The 24,384-nt window shown below is 43.0% G+C and overlaps 11 protein-coding genes across 11 annotated transcripts; 6 read left to right on the top strand and 5 right to left on the bottom strand.

Annotated features, from left to right (window-relative positions):
- Positions 1-333: 333 nt before the first annotated feature.
- MELLADRAFT_86826 (uncharacterized protein) lies at positions 334-1,125 on the bottom strand (the record flags this gene model as incomplete). The annotated part of the gene is made up of 2 exons (XM_007403514.1): positions 334-377; positions 456-1,125. The coding sequence occupies 2 exons, from the start codon at positions 1,123-1,125 to the stop codon at positions 334-336; spliced, it is 714 nt and encodes a 237-aa protein (XP_007403576.1).
- Positions 1,126-2,187: 1,062 nt separating this feature from the next.
- Positions 2,188-2,679, bottom strand: MELLADRAFT_101075 (uncharacterized protein; the record flags this gene model as incomplete). Its single annotated transcript, XM_007403513.1, has 1 exon — positions 2,188-2,679. One exon carries the CDS (start codon positions 2,677-2,679, stop codon positions 2,188-2,190), a length of 492 nt encoding a protein of 163 aa, XP_007403575.1.
- Positions 2,680-3,072: 393 nt separating this feature from the next.
- Positions 3,073-3,753, top strand: MELLADRAFT_70414 (uncharacterized protein; the record flags this gene model as incomplete). The annotated part of the gene is made up of 2 exons (XM_007404034.1): positions 3,073-3,285; positions 3,362-3,753. Coding segments are annotated over 2 exons (564 nt in total), but the record flags the coding sequence as incomplete, so codon positions are not given.
- A 93-nt stretch (positions 3,754-3,846) lies between these two features.
- MELLADRAFT_54427 (uncharacterized protein) lies at positions 3,847-4,529 on the top strand (the record flags this gene model as incomplete). Its single annotated transcript, XM_007404035.1, has 2 exons — positions 3,847-4,234; positions 4,306-4,529. The coding sequence occupies 2 exons, from the start codon at positions 3,892-3,894 to the stop codon at positions 4,452-4,454; spliced, it is 492 nt and encodes a 163-aa protein (XP_007404097.1).
- Positions 4,530-5,838: 1,309 nt separating this feature from the next.
- MELLADRAFT_76260 (uncharacterized protein) lies at positions 5,839-8,633 on the bottom strand (the record flags this gene model as incomplete). The annotated part of the gene is made up of 10 exons (XM_007403512.1): positions 5,839-6,003; positions 6,079-6,242; positions 6,312-6,476; positions 6,539-6,766; positions 6,850-7,615; positions 7,657-7,908; positions 7,971-8,033; positions 8,105-8,249; positions 8,313-8,407; positions 8,477-8,633. Coding segments are annotated over 10 exons (2,050 nt in total), but the record flags the coding sequence as incomplete, so codon positions are not given.
- A 2,440-nt stretch (positions 8,634-11,073) lies between these two features.
- Positions 11,074-11,472, top strand: MELLADRAFT_32370 (uncharacterized protein; the record flags this gene model as incomplete). Its single annotated transcript, XM_007404036.1, has 1 exon — positions 11,074-11,472. A coding segment is annotated over one exon (399 nt), but the record flags the coding sequence as incomplete, so codon positions are not given.
- A 1,500-nt stretch (positions 11,473-12,972) lies between these two features.
- MELLADRAFT_70412 (uncharacterized protein) lies at positions 12,973-14,458 on the bottom strand (the record flags this gene model as incomplete). The annotated part of the gene is made up of 4 exons (XM_007403511.1): positions 12,973-13,366; positions 13,468-13,707; positions 13,815-13,962; positions 14,084-14,458. 4 exons carry the CDS (start codon positions 14,447-14,449, stop codon positions 13,254-13,256), a joined length of 867 nt encoding a protein of 288 aa, XP_007403573.1.
- Positions 14,459-14,650: 192 nt separating this feature from the next.
- On the top strand, positions 14,651-15,500 carry MELLADRAFT_70410 (uncharacterized protein; the record flags this gene model as incomplete). The annotated part of the gene is made up of 2 exons (XM_007404037.1): positions 14,651-14,941; positions 15,038-15,500. The coding sequence occupies 2 exons, from the start codon at positions 14,711-14,713 to the stop codon at positions 15,350-15,352; spliced, it is 546 nt and encodes a 181-aa protein (XP_007404099.1).
- Positions 15,501-17,438: 1,938 nt separating this feature from the next.
- Positions 17,439-19,088, top strand: MELLADRAFT_76257 (uncharacterized protein; the record flags this gene model as incomplete). The annotated part of the gene is made up of 3 exons (XM_007404038.1): positions 17,439-17,853; positions 17,939-18,626; positions 18,720-19,088. 3 exons carry the CDS (start codon positions 17,492-17,494, stop codon positions 18,903-18,905), a joined length of 1,236 nt encoding a protein of 411 aa, XP_007404100.1.
- A 688-nt stretch (positions 19,089-19,776) lies between these two features.
- Positions 19,777-21,439, bottom strand: MELLADRAFT_101068 (uncharacterized protein; the record flags this gene model as incomplete). The annotated part of the gene is made up of 7 exons (XM_007403510.1): positions 19,777-19,920; positions 19,981-20,229; positions 20,313-20,357; positions 20,712-20,873; positions 20,991-21,137; positions 21,188-21,286; positions 21,422-21,439. 7 exons carry the CDS (start codon positions 21,437-21,439, stop codon positions 19,777-19,779), a joined length of 864 nt encoding a protein of 287 aa, XP_007403572.1.
- A 454-nt stretch (positions 21,440-21,893) lies between these two features.
- On the top strand, positions 21,894-24,179 carry MELLADRAFT_86818 (family 5 glycoside hydrolase; the record flags this gene model as incomplete). The annotated part of the gene is made up of 7 exons (XM_007404039.1): positions 21,894-22,189; positions 22,277-22,452; positions 22,530-22,697; positions 22,760-22,945; positions 23,013-23,156; positions 23,228-23,485; positions 23,554-24,179. The coding sequence occupies 7 exons, from the start codon at positions 21,894-21,896 to the stop codon at positions 24,177-24,179; spliced, it is 1,854 nt and encodes a 617-aa protein (XP_007404101.1).
- Between the last annotated feature and the right edge of the window lie 205 nt (positions 24,180-24,384).

Genomic DNA, 24,384 nt, shown 5'->3' with positions numbered 1-24,384 from the left:
TTTAGTATAGCCATGCTTTGAGGTTCTACCACGTCGATACAACCTACCTGTATCCCGATGAATCAGACTAAATAATCCAAAGGTATAGCCGGAGTGATTGTTATCAACATGCACCTTGTTAGCAAACTCATCACGTGTGATAACAAAATTGGAACCAAAGACACGTCCATTGGGTGATTTGAAAAAAGACTTTGATGCCCAGGATGGTGCATGACATTGTGCAGCTCGTTCACAGTTGGATTGAAAGGCACCAAGGGATAGAGATGCAAATCGTTCCACTAAGAAGTGATTGATATATGGAAGGTACATCTGATGACGTAAGTCATTTTCCATTCAAGCCACAAGGTGTGCAGTAGTCGGATTGAGAGCGTAAGGACCTAGTAGCCAAAAGAATAAAATCAAACTCTCCTCCAAATCATAGAAAAGTTAAAACAATAATAATAATAAATACACACCACCATATTTTTTCTGCCTATATCCACCACGAAACCCCATCACAAACATCTGACCAGATTTCATGTGCTTCAGAGCTTCAGCTGCACCATTTGTCACACAGCGATATCGGGCAGTTCCATGTTGATATAAAGTCATGATTGAGTTGTTGAAGTTTTCGAAGAGTTTTGCACATTCAGGTACAAGTTCGCACTTCAATTTTCCTGTGTTCAACCGTTTTCCAGTATATTGACGTTTGTTGAATCGGACCACAGCAAGGAGCTTTGTTCCATATTTATTCAATAAGACTACAGTACCAAACGTAAGTGATAAATGTTTTTGTTTTCCATGCTCAGTTCGAAAGATGAATGTAGCATCTCTAGGAAGACCAAATCGATCACGGATCTTCTGTTTAAATTCAGCACGAATGTGAGCTCGTTTCTCAGCTCGATTCATGTCCAACGTCTGATCAGAAGAAGGGGTTGGGGTATTTGGATGATGAACCCAACAAGCAATGATCTTGGTTTTCTTGATTGCTATTCGAATTTCTACTTGATCAGCTTTAAGCTTTTTTCGACCACGTTTCTGTGATGGAGATCTATATTTCTTCTTATCACTAATAAAAGACAAAATTAAAAGGTCATCAGCTAAAGATCCCTTACAGTCAGATAGCAACCCACTTTCAGTGTCCATCCCACACTTGGATAATGATGATTAGGCTTGCATAAGGTCTGCGTCAAACCCTACCCACAAGAGTCTGGTGCGTGAAGCCAACCCAGTCTTCTTGGGGAGGACAAGTACAGTTGAACCTCAGCAGGGACCGTAGATCATCATGATCCAAAACCAATTTGATAGAGGAATGGAGATCAAGTAGTTCCGCATTCACATAGTGAAGAATGAACATGCAAGATCTGATTCCATCCTCTATCAAATTGACCTGTGAGACTTCTGCGTGTACTGGTATCTGACCATCATGGAAGAAGGTATCAAGTTGGATCTCACGTAATCATCATGATCTAAATGGAAGAAATTGAAAACAATTGATTTTGGATGGAAAAGATCGATTTCTAATCAAAACGATTGATTTCAAAAGGGAAACGGTCAATTTCGGATCAAAACGATGGATTTCAGATCAAAACGAACTGTTTTTGTTCAATCAAATGGGAACAATTCGTTATTGTTAAATCAAAAGGAAACGATTCGTTATCGTTAAATCAAAAGGAATTGATTCGTTATCGTTGAATCGAAAGGAAACGATCGAATCTAGTTAATTTAGGTTGAGATAATGTTTTGATATCTAATCACTAAAAGAACTATTGATCCAAAAACAAAAATAGTCAATGTGAAGTTGATGAACCAATCAATGAAATTATCTATACATGAAGAAGAGAACAGTTCAATGATGAACCAAATAAATTTGAGTCAAATCAAATCGTGATTTGGGGAAACTTGAATCGTGATGGTTCCTTTGGTTCAATTTCAGTTGTCCTAATCGTTTTAGGTAGAATTGATTGAAGACAAAAGAAGTTAAATATTGTGGGTACTTGAAAGATAGGAGGAGTTGAAATACTTACCCAAAGAAACAAAAGTGAAAGATGGAATGTTTGAGTTGATAGGTGGGGAGAGTTGGCGATTCAGAAGGGACTTTAGACCAGAGCTGTGTTTAAAAGTTTCATTTTGAATTTCGAATTTTCAAAATGAAATACATTGTGACTAAATGCTGTTTAGTGGAATGTTGTTCCTTATTTCTCGTATTTAACTAGAAAACTGCTCAAAAATTCCACGGCAAGCTTTGATCCAGAGAAGATGATCAGTTTCCTCTTCAGTGATTAAAAGTTTGATGTTTGCTGCATGATGAGGAAAGAACGTTCGGCTGATACGGCCATGGTGATACATTGCGAGCTTAGCAGTGAAAGTGTATGATGATTGAGTGGCTGATGTGGTTGGTTGGTTCGAAGAAGAAGACAAAGATGAGGCTGATTGATTCAGACGTGAGAGGCCTTGACGTTCCTGTGATTTCACTGCAGCAAAGCGGTTTCGAAGTGCCTGCGATTCCTTCTTCTTGTCTGCTACTGATATGTGATTATTAAATGCATGATTTCCAGAAGCACTTGAGAGTTGACTGTTCTTGTTAGCGACAGCTGGTACATCATCACTAAGCTTCTTGAGGCAGTCTTCACACATTTTCAATTGTGTGTATTGTTGTTCGACTAAGTTGATGTTGCATTTTTTGCAGACACTAGACATCTTCAAGGAATATGTTTACGAAGGGGTTGTGGTAATATTGGTAATATGAACTATGATAATAGATAGTTTATGTTGTTTTGTGCCAAATTCTAGTGATACAATCTGATAGAAGCGCAAAAAGAGTGGATATAAAGACAAAGGCCATATATTGAAACCTATGTACCGGTGGTGAACCGGTAAATCTATTAGATGTGATATGGTGTCATGTTTTTTGTCGGCATGACACTTTTCGGTCGTCAGACCGTCCGCAATGACTCATGTTACGACACGGTTTTTTTGAATCAAAAATCCATGTCAATGTGTGTCGGTATGAGTCATGTCGGACGGTTTTTGGCTTGGAGATGAATTTTGACCAAACATGACATGGAAAAATTACATGTGGAATCCATGTCATGTTTATATGTCGGTATGAGTCTACACGTATTCCATACAACATGAACCGCGTACAACATCAACTTTGTTCATTCGGCTCAAATCTCTTTCATCAGACCAATTCAGATATCAAAGCAAGCAAACGTATCAATGAACCTCAATTGGTTCCAATCAGTCCGGGCGTTAAATTTTCGAAAATAGCTAGCGCTACAGACTGTCAAACGATTGTAGAAGGTGAGCCAAGTCTTCAGCCATTCGCCTTTGAACAGTCTTTGATGCTGATCAGGTTCAATCATCTGGAAGAGTCTAGTGGAAGCGGAGGGCAGTGAGTCTGGAATTCAAATTTGGGGATACGATCATACTCAGGATCGTGTCGCCATCCGTCCTGGTACCACTACAACTCAGTTGATCAATATCAAACAATGGATTGGGGGCGAAGAAGTATTGGGCTATCTTGATACTGAAGGGTGCATACATCGGCACAATGATTCCCCTCACTCGACAAAAATCTCGGCTGAAGATTGTAGACAGTATCAAGCTGTGGCCATCAGCGGTACGGGCCTTGTTTTAGCGGCACCGACTTCAGAAGTAAGACTCGCACCACTGCTACCAACAGATCAGTCAAGCCAAGCCGACACTTATAGTTGTAAACTAGAGCTTTGGCCCTCCTTCGATTCACTTCTCGCGGGGCCTTCAAAATCGGGCCAAAAAACTTGCACCACTCTTGATATCCCTGATCTAGACTCGACTCTTACGGAAGTCAATATCGCCGCCGGAGCTGGTCACTTTCTCATCCTGGTTCACAATCGAGATGAGCTTGATAATGATGGGTACCGCTCAATGGTATTCTCGTGTGGCGATAATCGTCTGGGTCAGCTAGGGCTCGGAGTCCATTCAGCTCCAGTTAATACCCCACAGCTTATAGAAGGGCTAGAAAATGTGAAATATGTTGATTGTGGTGCCTTTCATAGCCTCGCTCTCAGCAATGATGGTACTCTCTATACATGGGGATCTAATCGAAATGGTCAATGTGGACAAACTGCCAGTGATCTATCATTTCCCACACTTGTTGACATTGGCGGAGCAGGAGAGAATGGAGACGTTATTGATGTTGTTCAGGCTTGCTGTGGTAGTGAACATACTATTGCATTGACGTCTCAAGGAGTCTGGCTGTCAGGATCGAGTGAGTTCCATGATTTAGAATATTCAACTCATAATAAAGATAAGTGATTGAAGTCAATCTTACAATGCTAGATGGTTTAGGGCAGCTTGGTCTTCCAGAAGAAAAAATGGTCGAAGAATTCAAGCTGAACAAAATTGTCGGGGAGGTTATGGGAACAAGATCAAAACCTTCTGAATGGATGATCAAGTGTGGGAGGTGGCACACGTTTGTGTGGGATTAGTTTTCCATTGAGGGGGTTGTGAGGTCCTCAATCCGCTTTCATGTTGACATGTATATTTCAAAAACATCCATTTCCAAGATATATCATGTAGGCATCGTCCAGCTTGTGAAAGAAGGTTCAAAGTTGCGACTTTGAATGGACACTTGAAACTTATAAAACTCCATACTCACACCTTGAAGTTGATGAAGGACTCGGCGGTATCTAATTGTTCTTCCATCCATGAAAGTTGCAAAAGTCTTTGATGCATTTCCAACATTATCAAGATAGGAGAATGCCACTGTTTCGCCCTACAAATAAGATAAGAAACTCAATTTGGAGTTGCATTGCAGGCCTGCCAGTGATATGTGGTCAACATCGACATTTATCCTGTGATCATGACAGCCTCAACTTAAATCCCCAGGTACAGAGTGTTGTGGAATTAAAGACGGTCACCTGAATTCCCATGCTGCTTTAATGCTTTGTGCAAAGAAAAATCATGTGATGCTGAGGAAGAGTGAGGCCCACTGGTACATTTTCTGTTGTATAGTGATGGCACAGCTCAGCAAAAGAAACAAACCATCCACAGAATGTGCATCCCATGAGATTCAGAATTCAATCCCAAGGAGATGAATTTTATGCACACATTCCATCAAATGCCTACCCTTGGGACATGCTGTGATCTGGCTTTGAATTTGTTTGTTTTAAAAAATTGGTACAAGAATTGCAAGGATTAGGGGTCTGTCTTGTCCATTTGATGGTAGGGGTGAATACAATGTCTCCTTGGAAATAAAGTTTGAACTTCATCAGAAGGGGACTTGTGCATCTTTTTACAAGGCGGTTCCATAAAGAATTTGCCACTAAGCTGTAAAAACATTATGCTTATCTCCACATTGCCTATCAAATGTGATATTGGCTGATGTCTGTACATTTCCGTGCGAATAGGTGACCTCAAAAAGCAAAGCAGTTCCATGTCACTAATGGCACAGTTGAATCATTTTGAATTCCAGCTACGATTGGAGCCTTTAGATCAAGGTCTTGGTTTCAGATTTTAGACCTTTTCTGGTATTTATAGGGATGGGTTTGCTGTCGTTGTATACGTAGCTCATTTATCATTTTCTGATGACTCCAAAGCCCCTTATAGATAAAAAGCCGGGTTCCGCAGAGGAAGCAAAGAGGTCGCGTGAGGTTATGTATATGTTGCGTGAGGAAGGCAAAGGGGGTTGTACCTGTCAAAGCGGGACAACAAAGCAATTTTTCTACAAACGACCTTGATTCCCGAACCAAGATGAAGACCGCAGCGGGATAGACAGTGGAAGTACAGGGCATCCTACATGGTGGTGGATCGTGTCAAGATTTTTTTGGCAACTTCATGGTGGGGAGGCATTAAGGAGCAGCTAGGTATTCTCATACACTTACATCTTCAAATGATTAGACATGCGCTGAAATTACAACAAGCTACGATCAAGAATTATATACATAGCACATCTGCTTCTGCATACAGATACGCTGATGCCCAACTGTGGGGTCTCAAGTATTGACAGACCAAAAAGAAGATTCAGAGTATTTCGACCTACCAAACAATTTAGTTAGACTCTCATATGATTATTCACCGGTCAAAGTCGATGGATGGAGAAAAAACACCTACATAATTGCTCGGTATAATCCCCTTCTTTCCAGCTTTGTTGATCTCATACCAACCTTCGCCATAGTTTTCGCCATTCTCGGTCAAGGTGACTGTCTCACCAACTGAAATGCTATGCTCATCGGGCGCTTGAGCAGCCCAATCATATAGAACTTTAGCTGTCAGGCCTATAGTCAAATCAACATTCGTCAGGCCCATTTAAGATGTACGGACAGTGGTTAAGGAAGTGGTCTGACCTCGTTTCATTCGTGGTGGAATTTGTGGTGCTCCAGCTGAGCGGGATTCGGTAGGAATAATTTCCACGTAAGTCGCAGGAACTAAGCCTTGACGACCGTCTTCAGTTTCAACTTTTATCCATCCTGACCCATCATCTGGAGTGATTACCGTCACAAGAGTCGATTCTAAAACAAGAAATAGCGTCGATGAACCGTACTAGGAATAGCAGATCAGGGGATAAACATACCAGCAGCGCTAACCTCGAATGGGGTGGAAGCTTCATGACCATATAGCATTTTAGCTTTGGTCACCGATTCGCGAGGTGGGATGTTACGCCGAGGCACCGAGGACTTTCTCGGGGCAGAAGTAGTAGCCGATCGACCCAAACCAGCATCTGCATTAGAGGTTTTGCGGACCACGGTTGACGCTCGACCCAATTGCTGTTCTCCTGGGTTCGGCGAGGTTGGGACAGCAGCTGTAAGACAAACACCTTTGTCACCTTGTGCGGATACAGTAAATTGTAGAAGCTAAATGTCTAACGAGGAATTTGATACTGACCTGCACCTGAAGTGAATGTTGAGCCAGCTCCCGTCCCCATGGAAAGTCGACTTCGACCATTTCGTTGTGGCGCGGTGCCAGGACAGTCAGCTGGTACTTTAGGACCGCACTTGACGTGAGCATGAATCGAACAAGCTTTGCAAGTCACACCTTGTTTAGCCAGTCCCCATATACTTGATTTACACAGATGACATGGTGTAGGTGTGACAAAGCTAGCAGTTTTGAATCTGTGAGGTTGTTGACATCCTTGGTCGTCTCCCAAGGCGTCTTCGAGGACCTCAATCTCTTTTTGTAATGCGGTAAACTGAGTCTCCATCGTGATAGTTTGCCGAACGCTTTCCAGAAGGTTATCGACAATTTCATCGGGGTCACCCAACGTCTCATTGTGTGCATACGCCTCTCGTAACTTCTCGAGCCCCAAGATTTCATTCCGCTTAGCTTCGATCGATGGCTCCAATTCTTCAACTTTGGCTCGCGCCTCAACCAGCCTATTCTGAAGTAAGGTCTTTGGTTCAGGTGATGATAGAGCGAAATCAGATGTATCATGCCATATAGGGCATGGTTCGAAAACGAAGTCTTGCGGTTCGACAAAAGGCCGAAAGTTGAATTCAACGAACAATCTTTGATCTGTCACAGTATCGATGGTAGCGGATGCGGCCAACGTCTGTGTATTGTGCGATTGCTGAGCATCCAGGTATGTTTGGTTTAATGCTGCAATCTTATTGAAGATGGACACCAACTTGAAGGTAGTCAACGACCAAAGAGACTATAGAGCCAATAAACATACATCAATCACACGGTTCTCACAACTAATTTGATTTGAAAACTAGCCTGGAAGTCATCGCCTAAGCTTGGGAGATCGACTTGATAGAACCTATGTTTGGCTTCATTGGCGACTTGTAGGGAAATGATGTAAGCGTTCTTGCTACTGAGCATCTCGTTCGTGTGATTGTCCATGCTCTTAGCTGCCTTCTCCAAATGCCGTTCATCTTTGGCTTGACCTTGCTTGACACGAGTAGATTCAACCGCGCTACACGCATCATCATAGCGTTGCTTAGCCTATCAACATTGAGATGCGCTTCAGTTGATGATAATTATGGAGACACGTGACTTTTGCTCACTTTCATCTTGTCATGATACACTTTGTCTCTTTCCGATAATAGTTTTGTAGAAAATTCAACGTGCTAGAAATATAGAAGGAGTAGGATAAGTAATATGCTTCAGTATGACGATCGACACTCATCAAAATACAGACCTTTTTGCGCGTAGCTTCTTTCTTGCGTTCAGCTGCCTTTAAGACCTCACAAACTTGATTTTGGATCGATTCTGCGAGATTGGTATGATCCGTAGCTTCTTCATCTGCTTCAGAAAGAATGCGCGACCACGCTGCATCAAGAGTGCTGATAAAATACAGGGTTAGATATTGATGACTTGTGTAGAATGAGTGATATTGAATTGTTTACCTGCTAGAGCCACTCCAAGCTTTACTTGGCTCTGCACCAACGGACATAATCTGCTCCCTTTTGATCCTCCTTTCCGTAGCTTTTTTAACGATGGCCTGTTGGTTGATCGGAAAGAAATTTAGTGTCATCATTCTTAATTCTTCGAGCAAAGTGACCACGCTTACTTGTAGAGATGAACCATACTGCTTTTCCAAGGCCACTCGTTCCTTTAAATAGTCTCTAACATCACCGAGAAACGCAATTTGATCTTGGACAGCGTTTTGTATTCGAGGAAGTTGGTCATTGAGTTGGCGTCCAAATGATGGTGGTGCCACGTCCATGGCAAAAGTTGAGTACAAGTAAAATAAAAAATCAGGAGTGGCGAAAAGACTCAGCTGCAGTGAAGTTCAATCTCCAATGGAAATCCGGAGGGCGGTGCCGGTGACCGTGTATTTCACACGAAAGTCAGGAGGAGCGGGGCGGGGCTCACACGTCGACAACGATCCGAGTACAGGGCATTCTTGTAAGTTGAACTTGCCCATGTCAATGTGGCATGATCAGATAGGATCAGATCGCAAAAGAACTGGCTGGAGAAACTTCGCGCAACTGAAAAAGCAGGTTGGCAGATATTCAGATGCTGGAATTGACGATGGTCAGCGTAGGAGTTGAATTTCAAGCCAAGTGGTAAGTAACAATTCATGACTATGGAATACGTATATCCTTCTTTGTGGCCACTTTCTGGTCAACAAACTGATCATTTAAATTGCCACTTACTCCTTCAACTTCCCCGTTCAACCGGATGTTAGACACAGAGAAGGTCCAATACTCCTACAAATCCCCTAAAAAGAACATCATTTCATGGAGACCCGTAACTGATAATGTCACATTGGGTTTACTCTTAACCTCCTCAACAGGCTGAAGCTCGCGTCCAGCATGTGGTTCTATGCTATGAAGACAGTCATTACTCAAAGGCGTGGACAAGAAACAAACTACGTCACCGTGCAATGATGATTTCAGAGGCGTGTCCTGAGGGAGTCAAACGGGTGCGTCTACCAACATCAAAGCTTGAAACAGGATGTTGCGCACAACCTTGGGTCCTTTCCTTTGACATTGATCGGACTTGGTAAAGACTTTCCTTCAATCCATCTTCTTCGATGGAATGGTGATCATCCGGTTCGAAATAGTGGTTGAACTTGCAGGAATTTGGGAAGGTTTCGAGCTCGTTCACAATGAGCCTGCAGTGGCAGCTTTGCATGAATGTTGAGCCATTTGCAGATAAGTTATGATTACCTTATCATCGTCATCCAACATCTCGATCAATGTTTATGAAGACAGTGAAGCAGTACGTGCATTCGGGTGCACGTCTTACACCCGCCTTCTTTGACACGTCCGGCAAAGGGAGTCTAACCTAGCGGTTTCCATTTTTGATGACAGACTATGCTGGGCTGATGCCGAAATCGTCAGTGAACGGATGCTGACTGTAAGTCTCAACCTGAGGCACACTGGTTATACCGGCTATCACCTGTTCCAGTGACCATTCACGCTGAATGAAAGTGCGGTGAGGTAATGCCTTCTTCATTTGGTCCTTGTTTTCAACACTTTCATTTGATTACATATTCATTCCAATGGATCCTTTCATGCACTTGACTTCTGATATCATTTGCATGATATATCTTACGTGAGAATTCACACTTTTCGCTAGCAAGAGCACAGGGTTGAAAGGTTGATATCTTATTTGCAGGATGACTTGCGCAACGACTGAAGCGGGTCACCTGTATTGAAATCTTTTGTGCCTTTTCATAAATTCTGCTCACCTGAGTTCGCTTCACATTTATAATTCCACCACACCCCTTTCTTTCAGTGTTCCAGATTTACTTCGCTTGACTCCCATTTACAATTTTATTATTATTTTACTTTCCGCTTGTTTGATTCGACTGTGTGATTCGATTTCTAGTTTTACTATACAATGGTTCAAGCTTCCAAAAATGTACGCTAATGTTACGATCGATTTCATATATCACATGTCTTCCTCTCTTTTATTGCCTTCGATTTCTTTCTTACACTGACACTTTTATAATCTCTTATTCTCAAATCGTTTTGAATCGTTCTAGTCCGATACAGAGTCTCCTCGTAACGAAAGGGGCGATTTCACCTACTTATCACAGTCGAATGAAGGCCCTTCATTCTTCCCAGCCTTAGTCACTCAACGTAGAACGTTCTGCGTCGAAGTTTTAAAAAAGGAATCCATCCATTCTGTAAGCATACCCACCACTCTAGAACCTTTGTTCGGCGTTTTGTATGAATGCCGTGTAGCTGTAGACTTTAGGCTGACAGTTCCGCGATTCCCTAGGTTGCCGAACTAGGATGTGGTGAAGGTTCCTTGTTGGGGCTGTTGTCTCAACCAGCCTCTCACCTAGATGCTTTCCCTCCGAACACATCATCGGCTGCTCCTACTAGCACTACCACCGCTCCCGAGATACAAATTTCTCGTCCCGATCAATCGCTCTCCAGCGAACACGAATCCTCGGTACCGCCAAGTAGCGAGGGGGCCAGCCCAGCTTCTCGCGATCCTGACCAAAGCTCTGCGAAGGATGATGAGTCTATCGGTATTGCGGATAAGCATGAGCTCTACCAATTCCTCCGCCAAGTTCCCAGTCCGCTGTTGTATGAGACGCAACTTCATTTACGGGAGATCTTTGGCCTCGATATACGCGAGGACCGTTTGGAACTAGCCAGTCACTGCGTTGCTCCTCCACCCCCCGAAGCCAGTACTAGCTTCTTCGGTTCGCAATCTCGTTGGGAGCCACTCACTGTGGAATTATGGCACGGCAGCCTCATCCACTACAACAAAAACTTCAAAGGTGTAGATTGCATTGTGATGAGCGAAGTGATCGAGCATCTCTCGCCGGAAGTTTTTGACAAATTCATCCCTATCGTCTTCGCTATGTACAATCCGCGCGTGATTGTCATTACGACACCCAATCACGACTTTAATCGTTACTTTGATACATCGAGCCCTCAATCTGCCTCTTATCGATTCCCTGATCCTACCGGCCGCACCTCACGTATCTTTAGAGATGACGATCATAAATTCGAATGGACTGAGGATGAATTCAAGGGCTGGTGCGACAAAACTAGTCAAGAGTACGAATACGATGTTGAGATCACTGGTTGTGGTTCACATGCAAATTACTTTGGACGCTATTCTATGGACTGTCCTTCTGAACCCTCAAGTGGTGAGAATTCCTTTGAGGTGGTCGCTTCTCCAACTTCTGCTCTACCTCCCAGGTCTTCAGAATCAAACTCGACCGAGACCCCACCTTCCAAACCTGATCGATTCTTCGCGACTCAGTGTGCCATCTTTCGCAAAAATCACACGGCCGAATCTAACCAATCTCTTGATCAAGCCCACTCTGAACCAGAACTTGCCACTCTATCTAGCTCTGGTCCGCCGCCACGCCTGTTCGGTAGATTTGTTCACCCGGTCAATGCTCATGCGGACAAGCCTTCAGATTCGGACGTGATCTTGGATGAAGTCCGAGAGGTGTTCAAAGACTCATCGCGCATCTCAGTGGATCTTCGCGAACTTTGGTTTACTCATGCTCGAATTCCGGAGCTCTGTGGTGGACATGTGAACGCCTTAGTAAACTCTTTGATGAAGGCCAAAGGCGAATGGAGTTTAAGAATTGAAGAGACGAGGCGTGGACTTGATGCGGTGGTAGTAGATTGGGATTTGGCACCTCCTGGCTCACCAGCTGGCTCTAGCTCAGATGAATCGGAATCTGGTGACTTCTTACAATCGACCGACCGCCTCGAGATTGAAGTTAGTGATTGGACATACGATGACAAAGCCAGCAATTCAGTTAGAGACGAGTTGGCTGATAAGATTGATGGTCTCTCGTGGTGGGGCGAAGCGCAAGAACCTCAAGAAAGATTCTCGACCTCTGCAGAAATTAGTGATTGGTGAAGATGTGAAGGATTCTTTGGAGCATTTTCTTTGTGTTTCCTTTTCAGATTCTTTATGATGATGACACTTTGTAACTCTCATGACCGGTTTTATGGAAGTTTCTTTGGCCGTGTTCAGCCTGTCCTTTTTCTCTCTCAATGTTAGCAGAGTCTTTGTAAATCAGTTTTGTAGGATTGTAAAGTTAATCAGTGAGTGTGTACTATCGAATTCATTGGACATTGCCCCCATGGGACGAGCATGACCATCACACAGCTGTGTTTTATACTGACCCATCCACTCAGCGTTCGAGAGAATGCTTTTGAGATTTTATTCCTATTGACCGTGCTATACGATCAATCGTGAGGGAGTATCATCAGTATAGATGCATGTCCGAGAATTCATACTCAACTGTAGCCAAGTGTTTCTCAAAGTGTGCCACACTTGATAGCTTCTTTTCTATCAATGTGAACTCGATCGGTGATCGGATCAAATCTTACAAAGCAAAAGGTGATCCATTACTCAGGCTCTGGGTGTTTTGATACACGGGCTATGATTCGGCAAGTATTTCACCCTATCTCAATTCGAACTGCCCTCAGACGTCATATGGGCAATCAAGGAGTCATCTTATCCAAAGGTATTTACAATAGTGAGCTAATCTCTCTGTTTCCATACGCAAGCTCCACGCGTTAAAGATCCTAATCGTATCGATTGCCTTCATTTGTGGAATAAACATTTAAATTTAAATCAAAAAGAAAAAAAGAAAACAATACACTGGGAATCTAAACTGGAAAAGACGTCAAAAACTTGAAAGAAGATAATGTCAAGTGAGTTTGTATACCACCACAATTTTGATAACTCTTCAAACCCCCAACCTAGTCCTCATTGACCACTTCTAATACCTGATACTGGAGACTAAGATTGATTAAGAAAGCTCGTTTCTTTTGAAAGTTGAAGATGTAGTAAGAATGTAAGTTAAAACGAATTCCTGAGTTTTTTTTTCGCTCAATTCAATTAAATCAAGAAAGCATAGTGATCCAAGCTAAAGCAGCATAAAATAAACCCAACGGATAAACTGCTAAAAGAGCTCTACCTTCTTCTAATCTAGTCCCACCAAAGAAATTCATCGCGGCTATCAATATGTTCATGGAAAGTAAGGTAATCCGAACATCATCAGATTAGTCAGAAAAAATCGCACTGAAAAGCTAGAAATAAATGAGTAAGATGACTTACCCCAAACACTCCAAGCCCAACCCAATACACTAAGTAAGACTCGAATAGGTAACCAACGAATAAACAAAGCCACTAAAGCAGCAATGAAGAGAGGAAAGAGACAATAACCCAATACACAGAGTGATTGTAAGAATGAAACTCTACCACCTAATAGTCTGGCATTCAAGGTTACCACCAAACTTCCAACCCAAACAATCACAAATACACCGGTGAAGACTGATAAAGATTGTTGGGGTGGGGCTTTTGATGTTTAAAGTCATTTTATTTAAAGACATATATAAACGTAACCATTCATTAGCAACTTGTTTGACAAGGCTTCAGTTGATGTAATATAAAACAAAGCTTACCGTGAATAGAAAGTGCAACAGCTAAACCAAGACAAGCCACAAGCGGACCCCAAAGATCCCAATCCCTCAAAACTGCCTTTGAACTTGAAGATCCTGATGGATAAAGAATCAAGACGATTTTAGATCCGATGGCTGATAAGTCTCTCATCTAATATCCCTCAAACACAAACCCAAAAACATTCTGACATTAGTAAGTTAATCACGCGATAATATCTACTGCTTATTGGAAAGAGACAAGAGATTACAAGAAGACATTATTTCAAACTGACAATGGTTTCACTGATGGGTTCATCAAGCGTATTAAGCCCAGATCCATATCTCGATTCCGTCATAATCCCACCAATAGCATGACGCTGAGGTCTTGAAGAACCAGCGGAATTTCCAGTAGATCGATTACTATCACCAATTTGACCTGATAAAGTAGGTGGTATGTTGGTAGAAGTACTAGGTGTGAGGATAACAGGACTTATTGGATTAGCTCTTGTTTTTCCTTTATCTACATTTAATGATTTTTGACTTGGTTGTTGATTGATTTCTGATTGAGGAATCGCTACTAAATCTTCATCATCTGAATCTGGTTCTACTGTTAGTGCAGCATGAGATGGTGATGGGATATCATAACCTTGATTAGACATGGCTGCTTCTTTCTTGTGGATTTCGATCGAGTTTTGAATTTCGAAGTGGTGAACTCGCTATCCAGTTAACTCAACCGTCATCATGGGTATTCTGGTCTGTCCACTCTAAAGCCATACTTACTGCCTGCTATGGGTTTACAGTGTTCCCCGCGTGTAGCTCGTACCTGGTTCTTAACTTCTTTTGGATTCGCTTCAACAACAGAACAAGTCCAGTCAATCTCAATCACTTCTTGAAAAACCAAACATCGAATCAAAATCAAAATGTCAATTCCAGAAAAAGAACTCAGCGGATTTCAAACCGATGTACGTCGTCGTACCAATCTATCTACAACTACCAATGCACTCAAATCAACAGCAGAAGGACCCAACGAAGGCATGAGTATGTCAAGTCATGATTTCTTAAGAACTGTGGAAGATGAAATGAATCGAATTGTGGATAGAGATGTTGAAACATTAGTAGAAGGAATGGAAGAGATCATTGATTTATCTATGGTTAGTCTTCTTGATTGGTTTCTGTCAACTTCACTTTATCTTGTTATCTTTTTCTTAATTTTTCTAACATTCTACACTTCTTGGAATTTTCAATAGGTTGGACCAGTAGACAAACTCAGATCTTTACAAGACAGTTTAGCCATCGAATTAAGATCAGAAACTTTAGTTAGATCATGTACTTCACTCTTAAGTTTAAGTCATTCGATGAAAATGATGTGGCTCTTAGGTGATGAAGCTCATTCTAGAAACATTCGAGATAAAAAAGTTTTATCACTCACAAACGAAATTCAAGATATCAAAACTGAAGTAGCTAGATTGATGGAGATGATGAAGTTAGAACCTAAGCTTGTACCAAATTCACCGGTTTCTGATGATAAGATGGATTTCACAATGAAGTCTTCATCTGAATAGCTATTGGCTTTTATTTATTGATTCTGGGACGTCTGGGTAACTTGTATTCAACTTTAATTGTATTTGTAAGAGTCTTACCATATATTCTTTGTAGGTCTATCCATCATTAGTACTGTCAAATTTAAATCTATATCTCAATCAGTGTAGTCACTATTGCTCTGATTCATTCTTGCATTACAATGTAGTCTAGATGAGCCTGAAATCACTTTTGGTGCAGGATTGGCACATATGGTTCACCAGTTCACTGACCCAAATGCTCATGCTGATAATGTGAATAAGTCACAAAGTGCTTGGAATCTAGCATTCAAGCTTGATTCCTGGACCTGCCTTTACATAGTCACCCCCGGCCAATCAATGAAAGCCAGCAATCCAAGGAAATAAGTAAGTATGTATCAAAGTAAGGAGTAAAGAGAGGTTGTAAGTCAAGTATTGGCGGTGATGTAGAAAATGGTCACTTGTTTGACTTTGAAAGCTATGGCACTGGGCTGTGGCTCATGACTGTAATTTGTATGAGGTTTAAATTGACTTTGGTGAAATGTATGCAGGCCTAAACAAGTATCAATCCACAATGTATGGAGTCGGCGTAGGTCAAGATGCACCATCTTTTCACACTAGAAAAAACATATTGAGCCATGCAAGATTGGTCATACCCAATGTATGTATACAATATGGGTCCATGGATGCTAGGCCCCATACCAGGATCAATAGCTTGACCTTGTGTGAAGACAAGTGTTACTTTCTTTCTGTTGTAATTTTAGTGTAATTTATGTACTTATCATTTCTGCTGGTCAGCTGGTGACTGCTCCAGAGCTATTCTGGTTGGTAGAATGCAATAGGGAAAAGGCCTATATAATAAGTGAGGTTTGCAGCATCTGTACCAGAAATACAAATCAGACAAAGAGCTGGGCTTACAAGAGGCAGTGTGGGGCTTTAATGAGTTCAGAAGAGCTGCATTGTTTTGAAAGCTTTTTGAATGTACAAGTTTTGTGGGTATGATCCTTGTATAAGAATCACCATAAAAAGCATTATCCTTCACCAAGCTCTCAGCATCATTTCTAGTCAAGATACACGGTATCTAAAGTCTTCACGATGTGCTTTGGGTATCACTAAGCACCTCATATTCCACCATGAACAGAATGCACATATTTAGAGTAAAAAGCCTGGCTATTTATAGTGTGATGAACTATCTTCATTGGTGCTCTCTCGTTGGTGTGTTCTCCGATTCTGTAGGATCCCAACTCACGTGGTGGGCGTGGCGCGAAAAGCGCGCCTTTTGGGCGCGCCCAGGCGCAGGCGCGGGGGCGCGCCTGAAAAGTCGAAATATGGGGTGGGCGCGCCCCACAACCAGCTTTGAACTTTTTGTCAGTTCTTGGACTTTCTGACCCTTTTTCACACACCCATCACCTCCAATCATGCCAAAGGACACAACCAAGACATCATCCGAGTGGATTCCACCGACTTCAAGCTTTGGGAAAAGATGGACGGGTTTCCTTATGTCCAAAATCACTGTTTGACATCACTTGTTTCAATAATTCCAATTCCAATGAGGCCTTTACAGATGTAATGGTGGTGGATTCTGAATCCGACAATGAATCATGGGATGAAAATGATCTCTTTGTTTGATTTTATATTGCTCACTCTTGTTTATCGAAGTATGCACAAAGAATTTGCAAGAAATGCTCATTTCTTCTCCCTTTCAACACTTTTCAAGGCTGTTTTATCAATTTTTTTGATCGTTTTTCGATTTTGCAGCCTCAAAAGGCGCGCCTTGGCGCCCCCACCACAGGCGCGCCTCTTGAAGGTTTGAAAAGGCGCGCCGAGCGCGCCCTACATCCAAACCCCGCGCCCACCACGTGAATCCCAACCCCCATATGAAGTGAGGTTGTAGACAAACCAGAGCATGCTGCAGATGCCTCCACTTGCGTGCCTCTGCAATAATTCCTCGCTGAATATGTTAATATCAAGTTTTGGAGGGCGAGTCGCGCTGGTCACGTGCAGTTGATACAGGTCATCTCATCCTCTTTGAAGTTTGAAGTTTGTAGCGTCAGTCGCGCTTCCCATTCAACACCCATTACTTTATAATCACCTCACCAGTCAATATCACGCAAAAATCATCTTATCTGAGAAGGCCCAAGCAAGATGGACGATAATGAGCATTCCCCGGAAACGGTCTCAGTGGACATCAGTGCGATAGAAAATCAGAAAGAAAACATTCAGCCACTGGCTTCAGGCAGATCAGCAGCTCAACTGACGTCTTTATTCCAGACCAAATCATCCGACTCTCATTCAGCCATGGGATTTCGAACGGAAACAACCAAAGGCTTATCGAATGCTTTTAACCCCATTGCGTTGGCTGAAAATCTTCGGAGTGGTCATCAAAGATTTCAGAAAGATATAGAGCGTTTGGAGAAGGCCGAGCTTGGGCAATCGAATGATCTGGACTTCGATGGCAAGGAAAGAGCGCAGGAGTTGATCAAAGATCCCCTCGAGATTTATGTCGAGTGAGTTTTGGGAATCACAGCATCGGTCTGTTGATTGCTATTGTATGGGTTTATCGGCTGATGAAGTTTGACATCAACTATCTAGGTACGTCCGCTGGATCATCGAATCATATCCATCGGGTGGGACTACAGCTGAATCAAAACTGATACCGATCCTGGAGCGATCTACTCGAAAGTTTGTCACTGATGAACGATATCAACAAGACCTGCGGTATCTCAAACTATGGATTTACTATTCCCATCAAGTTCAACGTGAAGCTGCACGAACAATCTTCAGTTTTTTGTTACACAAAAAGATTGGTACAGAGTCTAGTCTTTTGTACGATGAATTCTCGTTGGTCTTATGTCACTTTCGAGATTACGAAAAGGCTAGATACGTATTACGACTCGGTATTGATCGAAAAGCATCTCCAATTGAAAAACTGTCGACTCGATTGGAAGATGTTCAGCGGAAGCTGGCAGCCAGTCTTGACCATCCGCCCTCGTCAACAGAAAGCTCCTCGAATTCGATTCCAAAACCAAAGCTAGGTCTTGCAAAAAAACCTGTGAAGGGTAAGATGAAGATTTTTGAAGACGGCGTATCCGACCAAACCAGTATTCCAGGCCAGATCACTCGCTGGGACGATATTGGAACAGTGGAGAGTAACCGGAAACAAAACACAGTGGAGCCAACGGCCTGGAAGGGGCAGAAGCTTCCCATGAAAGCTACAACATCATCCGGAGTTGCGGCTCCTCGCCCAGCAAAGATGAAAATTTTCGAAGACTCAGACGTGGTTAGTTCTTTCTGTATTGTCTTCTGTTCTATTACCCGTCGGTTTAAGCTCATTTCGAATACTGGCTGATTTCTGTGATAATCTGTGCCCCAGTCTGATCCACTCCCTGTATCTATCGTGTCTCCCAAAGTGGCTGGGATGCTAAGTGGGCATCTCGGACTCGGTGACCCTTCTGAGCAACTTGACGGGAGCTCAGAGCAATGCGATTATGAACTCCTCAAATCAAATCCTCTTCGGCATCACAAAAGTTGGTCTGACAAAAACATCCGCATGCTGTGATTGTTACACGAATTATTTGTATGAGCATTTGTATCCTTTGTATGTCTTATCTGTACCACGTGAAAACTTCTGGTGTTGGTTGCTCAGTCACTAAATTGACCAGCGAATTCTTGCGACTACAAAGTATATGTTGGCCGCCTATCATCATTGCCCGCAATCAACAATTCATACATTATTCACTTCCGTGTGCTACTGCACTTGGAGTTCGGAGAGATGACTTCTTCAGAAGTATGATGTCATAACCAATACATCTCTGGATTTTTTCTCAATGTTAACCCTAGGCACCCTATCAGAGGCTTTTGTTCGCATAGTTGGGGCTAATTCAAACCAAGTGCAAAGAGACTTCAGCTCATTCCAACTACTATCAATGTGAGTGTCTATCACACGTCTATTTGTCCGTTCAACACTGCAACTGATAATTTAGAATCTTCTTTCCCGATGTAATCAAATGCAGGTTTTGCCTTCAGGATTCCTTGAGACAGTTGGCTTGCGTAGTTTGTGATTGAATGACATGCATCAATAGCTATAGGTGAATGGTTTGAGTAGAGTGCGGTGCTAACCAATTAAAGATGCAAATGGAGGCTTGTGTGGGGCCAGATCATTGCTGCTGCTTGACATATACGAGGGAATTGGCAACCGTCTTCGACGTGTGTGGAAGATAAGAAGGTTTATACATTAAGAATTTCAGGATAAATAACGCAAATGAAGTGATTGTCCCAAGATGTGGAAGGTAAGATTGGTTGGAACTTATAGACAAGAAGAATGGTCGATGAATAATAAACAAGCAAATTCCGTATGTACACAAGGAAAAGCCAAAGTGATGCAAATTATATACAACAAAAAGGTTTTATAAGTATGACTTTTCTTTTCTTCAGACTAATAGAACCATCAAATTAAACACTCCAAGACCAGCGATCAACAGTGATGCTTGACTTCTTCGCGACTGAAAACCTGAGCCGGCACCGAAATAACCGTTTGAAAATCCGTTGCCGCCACGGTTGAATCCGCTCGATTCCTACAAGCAGAAATGAAGTGAGTCATCAGGAAGGTCTTGCGGAAAGGTAATATGACTTACGAAATTGTTGCGGTTAATAGGTAGTCCATACTGGTTGTTGGCGAATGCAGGACTGCCCGTTAAACCAAGGGGGGATCCGATTCCCCCGCCCAACGCACCCACGGGCCCAATTCCAGCGCCCAATGGAAGACCAAGGCCGGGATTGATACCACCGACTAACGGGCTATTGGAATATAAATTAGCACCCTGAAGACCACCTATCTCACCACCAGGGGAGAAAAATGGAGTTCTTTGAATGAGATCTACTGACTGTGACGGAAAAAAAAGAAGGGAGCTTTAGTATGCCGTATGAGTCTTGTTGATCTACTGAGAAGAAAGAATGAGAGACTTACCCTGAATTGTGGTTCTGGCGTGGGGGTTGAGAACGCCTGCGGAAGCTCCGACACCGAAAAGCAGAACAGAACAAAGATCAAAGTGACAGAGTACATATTCGATTTTTTTGCGGAAAGTATCAAAGTAAGATCACAGTGATAATTCTAATTAAAAAAAGCGATTAAACAAAACTAATACGAAGCAGAAAGTGACGTTTGATGGAAATTAATCCTAACAAAAAGCCAAAAACAGATGGAAGATATATAGAGGTTGGTCAAATGAAAAACGCTCGGCGTCAAAAAACAAATTGAGCTGAAAATGTAAGGGATGATGAGGCTGAAGAAAGACGGCGAGGAGCCAACAGAGGGAGACACTATATAGTGGCTCTCCATTAACATCAAAGAGGATATGATTGTTACGCTACCGTCAGACAGCGTCGTGGCAGCCGAATGATTACGGTACACTATGACTGAGCCAGTCGCTACATTGCTGAGCAAGACAACAGCTAAAATCGTTCGTGTTCTGTTTCTTTGACCACGCCGAGATTGTCGTAGGATTCGAAGTGCACTCCAGTCACATGACTGAAAGTCTTGTATGAGGACACCGCAGCCCCAAAGAAGACAACCAAACCAGCCGCGTTACGTTCTTTTGCATCACTTTCTAAATGAGATAAAAGGGGTAGGGCATACCACGCTGACCGCCGGATTGCTCGGTAAAGATGAACTATTAACGTTGCTATTCGACCGCTCTCGCCCGTGTATGGCTTCCGCCCGCACGGAAGACTGATGGACAGTGGACTTCCATCCGGCTAACTTAATTCCTCCGTCTGAATTCTCGTTGGGGTCCTGAGATGCGAATAAAATTTTGAGACTGTTTTGAATGCATTCAGAGTAACTATGTCTAGCTCATGGGTGACTGGCTTATCGGATGCTCGTTGCTGTGAGAGTGATCTTTCTAGGGCACCGGGGAATGGCTTTACATCCGGCGGACCCCACTGGTTTGTAACAAGTCGAATCTGAAATCAAAATGGTGTGCAATTCTAACAACCAGGAACCGAAAGAACTAAAGAGTTCATAAACAACAAAGTCGTGAGGAGCAGCCGACTCAATCTGAAAACACGATTGTGCACCAGAGATGTTGCGCGCATGGTGAGCAATTCCGTCGCGTACTGCTCGTCGCTTTCAAGTTCCACTGCTCACTACAATGGAAGTCTGCGCGGAATAGACCAATGAGATAAGCCATGTCTCTCATCATGGTCCATCTTTAAATGATACTCAACGTAAAAATGTGTAAATATTTGCAGCTCTTCCCGCCATCTTCGATCTGTTGACTGGCTTGGTCGATATCTCGTCCTGAAAGATGGCGTGTGAGGGGGGGCGCCTAAAGGGACGCCATTGGGATCAAGGATAAAAGCCAGTTGCTCTGCTCTCTGTGACTCTCACTAATCATTCTTCACATATTTCAAACTTCACTAGTCCTGATACCTACGAATCAAATCCATATTTACCAAGCTCTTCTAGAAGAACATCTCCTCCTCTATCATTTCAGAATCATCGAAAATGCCTACAAGTCCCATGCAAGCGCTGACAACATCACTCGCGATGCTCGGTCTGATACCGGCCAACTTTACACCCTTAGTATCGCTGACAAATAACACTTTGATGACCACATCAATGGACCTGATGTCTCAAACGACAGGCCCCGTTGTCAGTGGTGTGCCTGTTCTGATGGACACAGGAGTGGTCGACTCCAGCAATACGTCCACGAAATCGTGTGGCCCGACTACGCCATTTTATCATACGAAGACACCTCTTATAGCCGTCTTACCGCCTTTCGACCATGACCTTGCTGTGATTTATCGACATAGGCGACAGAGATCAGTAAACTTGGGAGGATGGTAAATAATCTCTAGTTACACTTCTCCCAATCTTTCGCAGGGGTTCAAAACACTCACAATCTGTCAACCTTCTAAAATTATTTCTAGGTTTGTCCACGAGAGTTGGATGACACCGTCTTTGTTTCGATGTGCCAAAGAGCCAAAGACTGCTGAATTAGATCTGGCTTCAGGATGGGGGGGAATCCGACAAGCTCGATCTGTTTTGGAACATCATTGGGATACTTTCATCACCGAAAAGGACTTTGCTTACCTCCAAAGCATTGGTGCGAGAACCCCACTATCATAAAACTGTCTGATCCTGATCGTCCAACTTATCAACCGGAACTACATCTCTCAACAGGAATCAACACAGTCCGAATTCCCATCGGGTACTGGATGCTGGGGCCTGAGTTCTGCGCAGGAACCGCGTTTGACAGCGTGGCAGGTGTCTATATCAACGCTTGGTCACAAATCACGAATGCTATCAATATGGCGGCGAGCCATGGGATTGGTGTTTTGATAGATTTGCGTGAGTGTTTCAGGCAGTCATGAATGAGTGTCTGACTCTCACCTAGTCATCTTCTGGCATAGATGGTGCACCCGGATCACAGAACGGCAAAGCGAGTAGTGGAACAAGTGACGGTACATCGTTCATGGACACCGCCGCGACAAAGAACGTCCTGACATTCCTCTCAGAAAGACTAACTCAAGTCTCAAACGTGATTGGGATCGGACTACTTAATGAACCAACACCCTCTGCTTCTATGGATGAATTTTGTAAGTATGATGATGTTTTCTTCTCCCATGTAGCGAATCACTGAAGCCTTCTTCTCATCTTCCAAAGATGATGACTTGCTGGCGGCTTTGCGCGAACTGTGTCCTTTGGCGGCCGAGTTCCCCTACTATATACAAGACGGATATGCCTTAACTTCAACCGCGCAATATATGGAAAGCCGGGTCGATTGGCTAATATTGGACCATCATTCATGTCAGTATATATTCATTCAAAGTGCCTTTCTGCACCTAACTGATCAGCTTGATGAGGATTGAATATATTAGATTTTACTTATGATGGAGGATCGTCTTCTGCAAATACGGTATCGAACACATCACCTAGTCAAGTTCCAGCGACTCCCTTAACAATGATCCAAGACGCTTCTGAAATGTTGCATAACAATATGATCATCGGAGAATTCAGCTGTTTGATTTCAAAGGCGAAACTCATACAATACAGTAATCCACTGGCGCCTGAGAAAAAGATGTGCTACCAGCAGTTGGAAGCATACGCCTCTATGACCAACGGGTATCACTTTTGGAGTAAGTAATCATCATGGCAGAGAATCATCACGGTCGCTGATCTTTCTGTCTTGTCTCAATTCACTTAGGCTATACGGGCGAATCGTGCGATAAAGGGAATTGGTGCTTCAAATCCGAAGTGGGGAACATCTTACCACCTGACTTCATGGTATACAATGGCCAACGGATCAACCAAGAGACTACCACCGCCGAACTTCGTTCTTCAATATCTCAACTCGTTGCACCCAGTACACGAAAAGGAGTGACCAGCAGCCTGCCACCTCTCTCGTTATCACGAAGAACCATATCTCGGAAAAGACGGCAAATAAGTGAGCTCTCATCAAGCCCCGCCCTCCCTGAAGATCCAAAGTATATCAATATCACAGAGAGCTCTGGATCACTCCTCCAGGATTCATATTCTGATGGATTCGCGGTGGCAAAGCTTTTTGCCCAAGAAAATTTCAGCGAGCTAGGTTTTGTTGACCATTACATAAGTGAGAGGATTAAGCTTATCAGATCAGGTTCAATCTTGCCACAGATGGGGAAATTTCTCGCACGCGATCAAGACGCGGCGGACTACTCTGTATGGTTTCTTCGAGGGCTTAGGGATGGTGAAAAATTGATCACAATGGCCATCCAGGAAATTCCGACCAAGGGAATGGAAAAGAGACGAATGACAAGAAACTTGCGAAGGATCTTAAACGCACCTTCGTAGCTTAATATTACCATTCCGATCAATGTATCATGAGTCTGAATTGTTTCGAGTTTAGGGAAAATAATCTGCTGTCCTCATTTTCACTTCTTGTATCATATTTTAAATCGTGGATGCGGATAGACTCCTTTCATTGGATGTAAACTAGGCTGACTGAAGTTTCTTTCAGTCTTTGTTTGTCGATTGGAATACAAAAAATCTTTCTCTG

Source organism: Melampsora larici-populina (genome assembly GCF_000204055.1).
Source record: "Melampsora larici-populina 98AG31 unplaced genomic scaffold MELLAscaffold_1, whole genome shotgun sequence".
NCBI lineage: Eukaryota > Fungi > Basidiomycota > Pucciniomycetes > Pucciniales > Melampsoraceae > Melampsora > Melampsora laricis-populina.
This window is presented reverse-complemented; position numbering and strand designations above follow the sequence as displayed.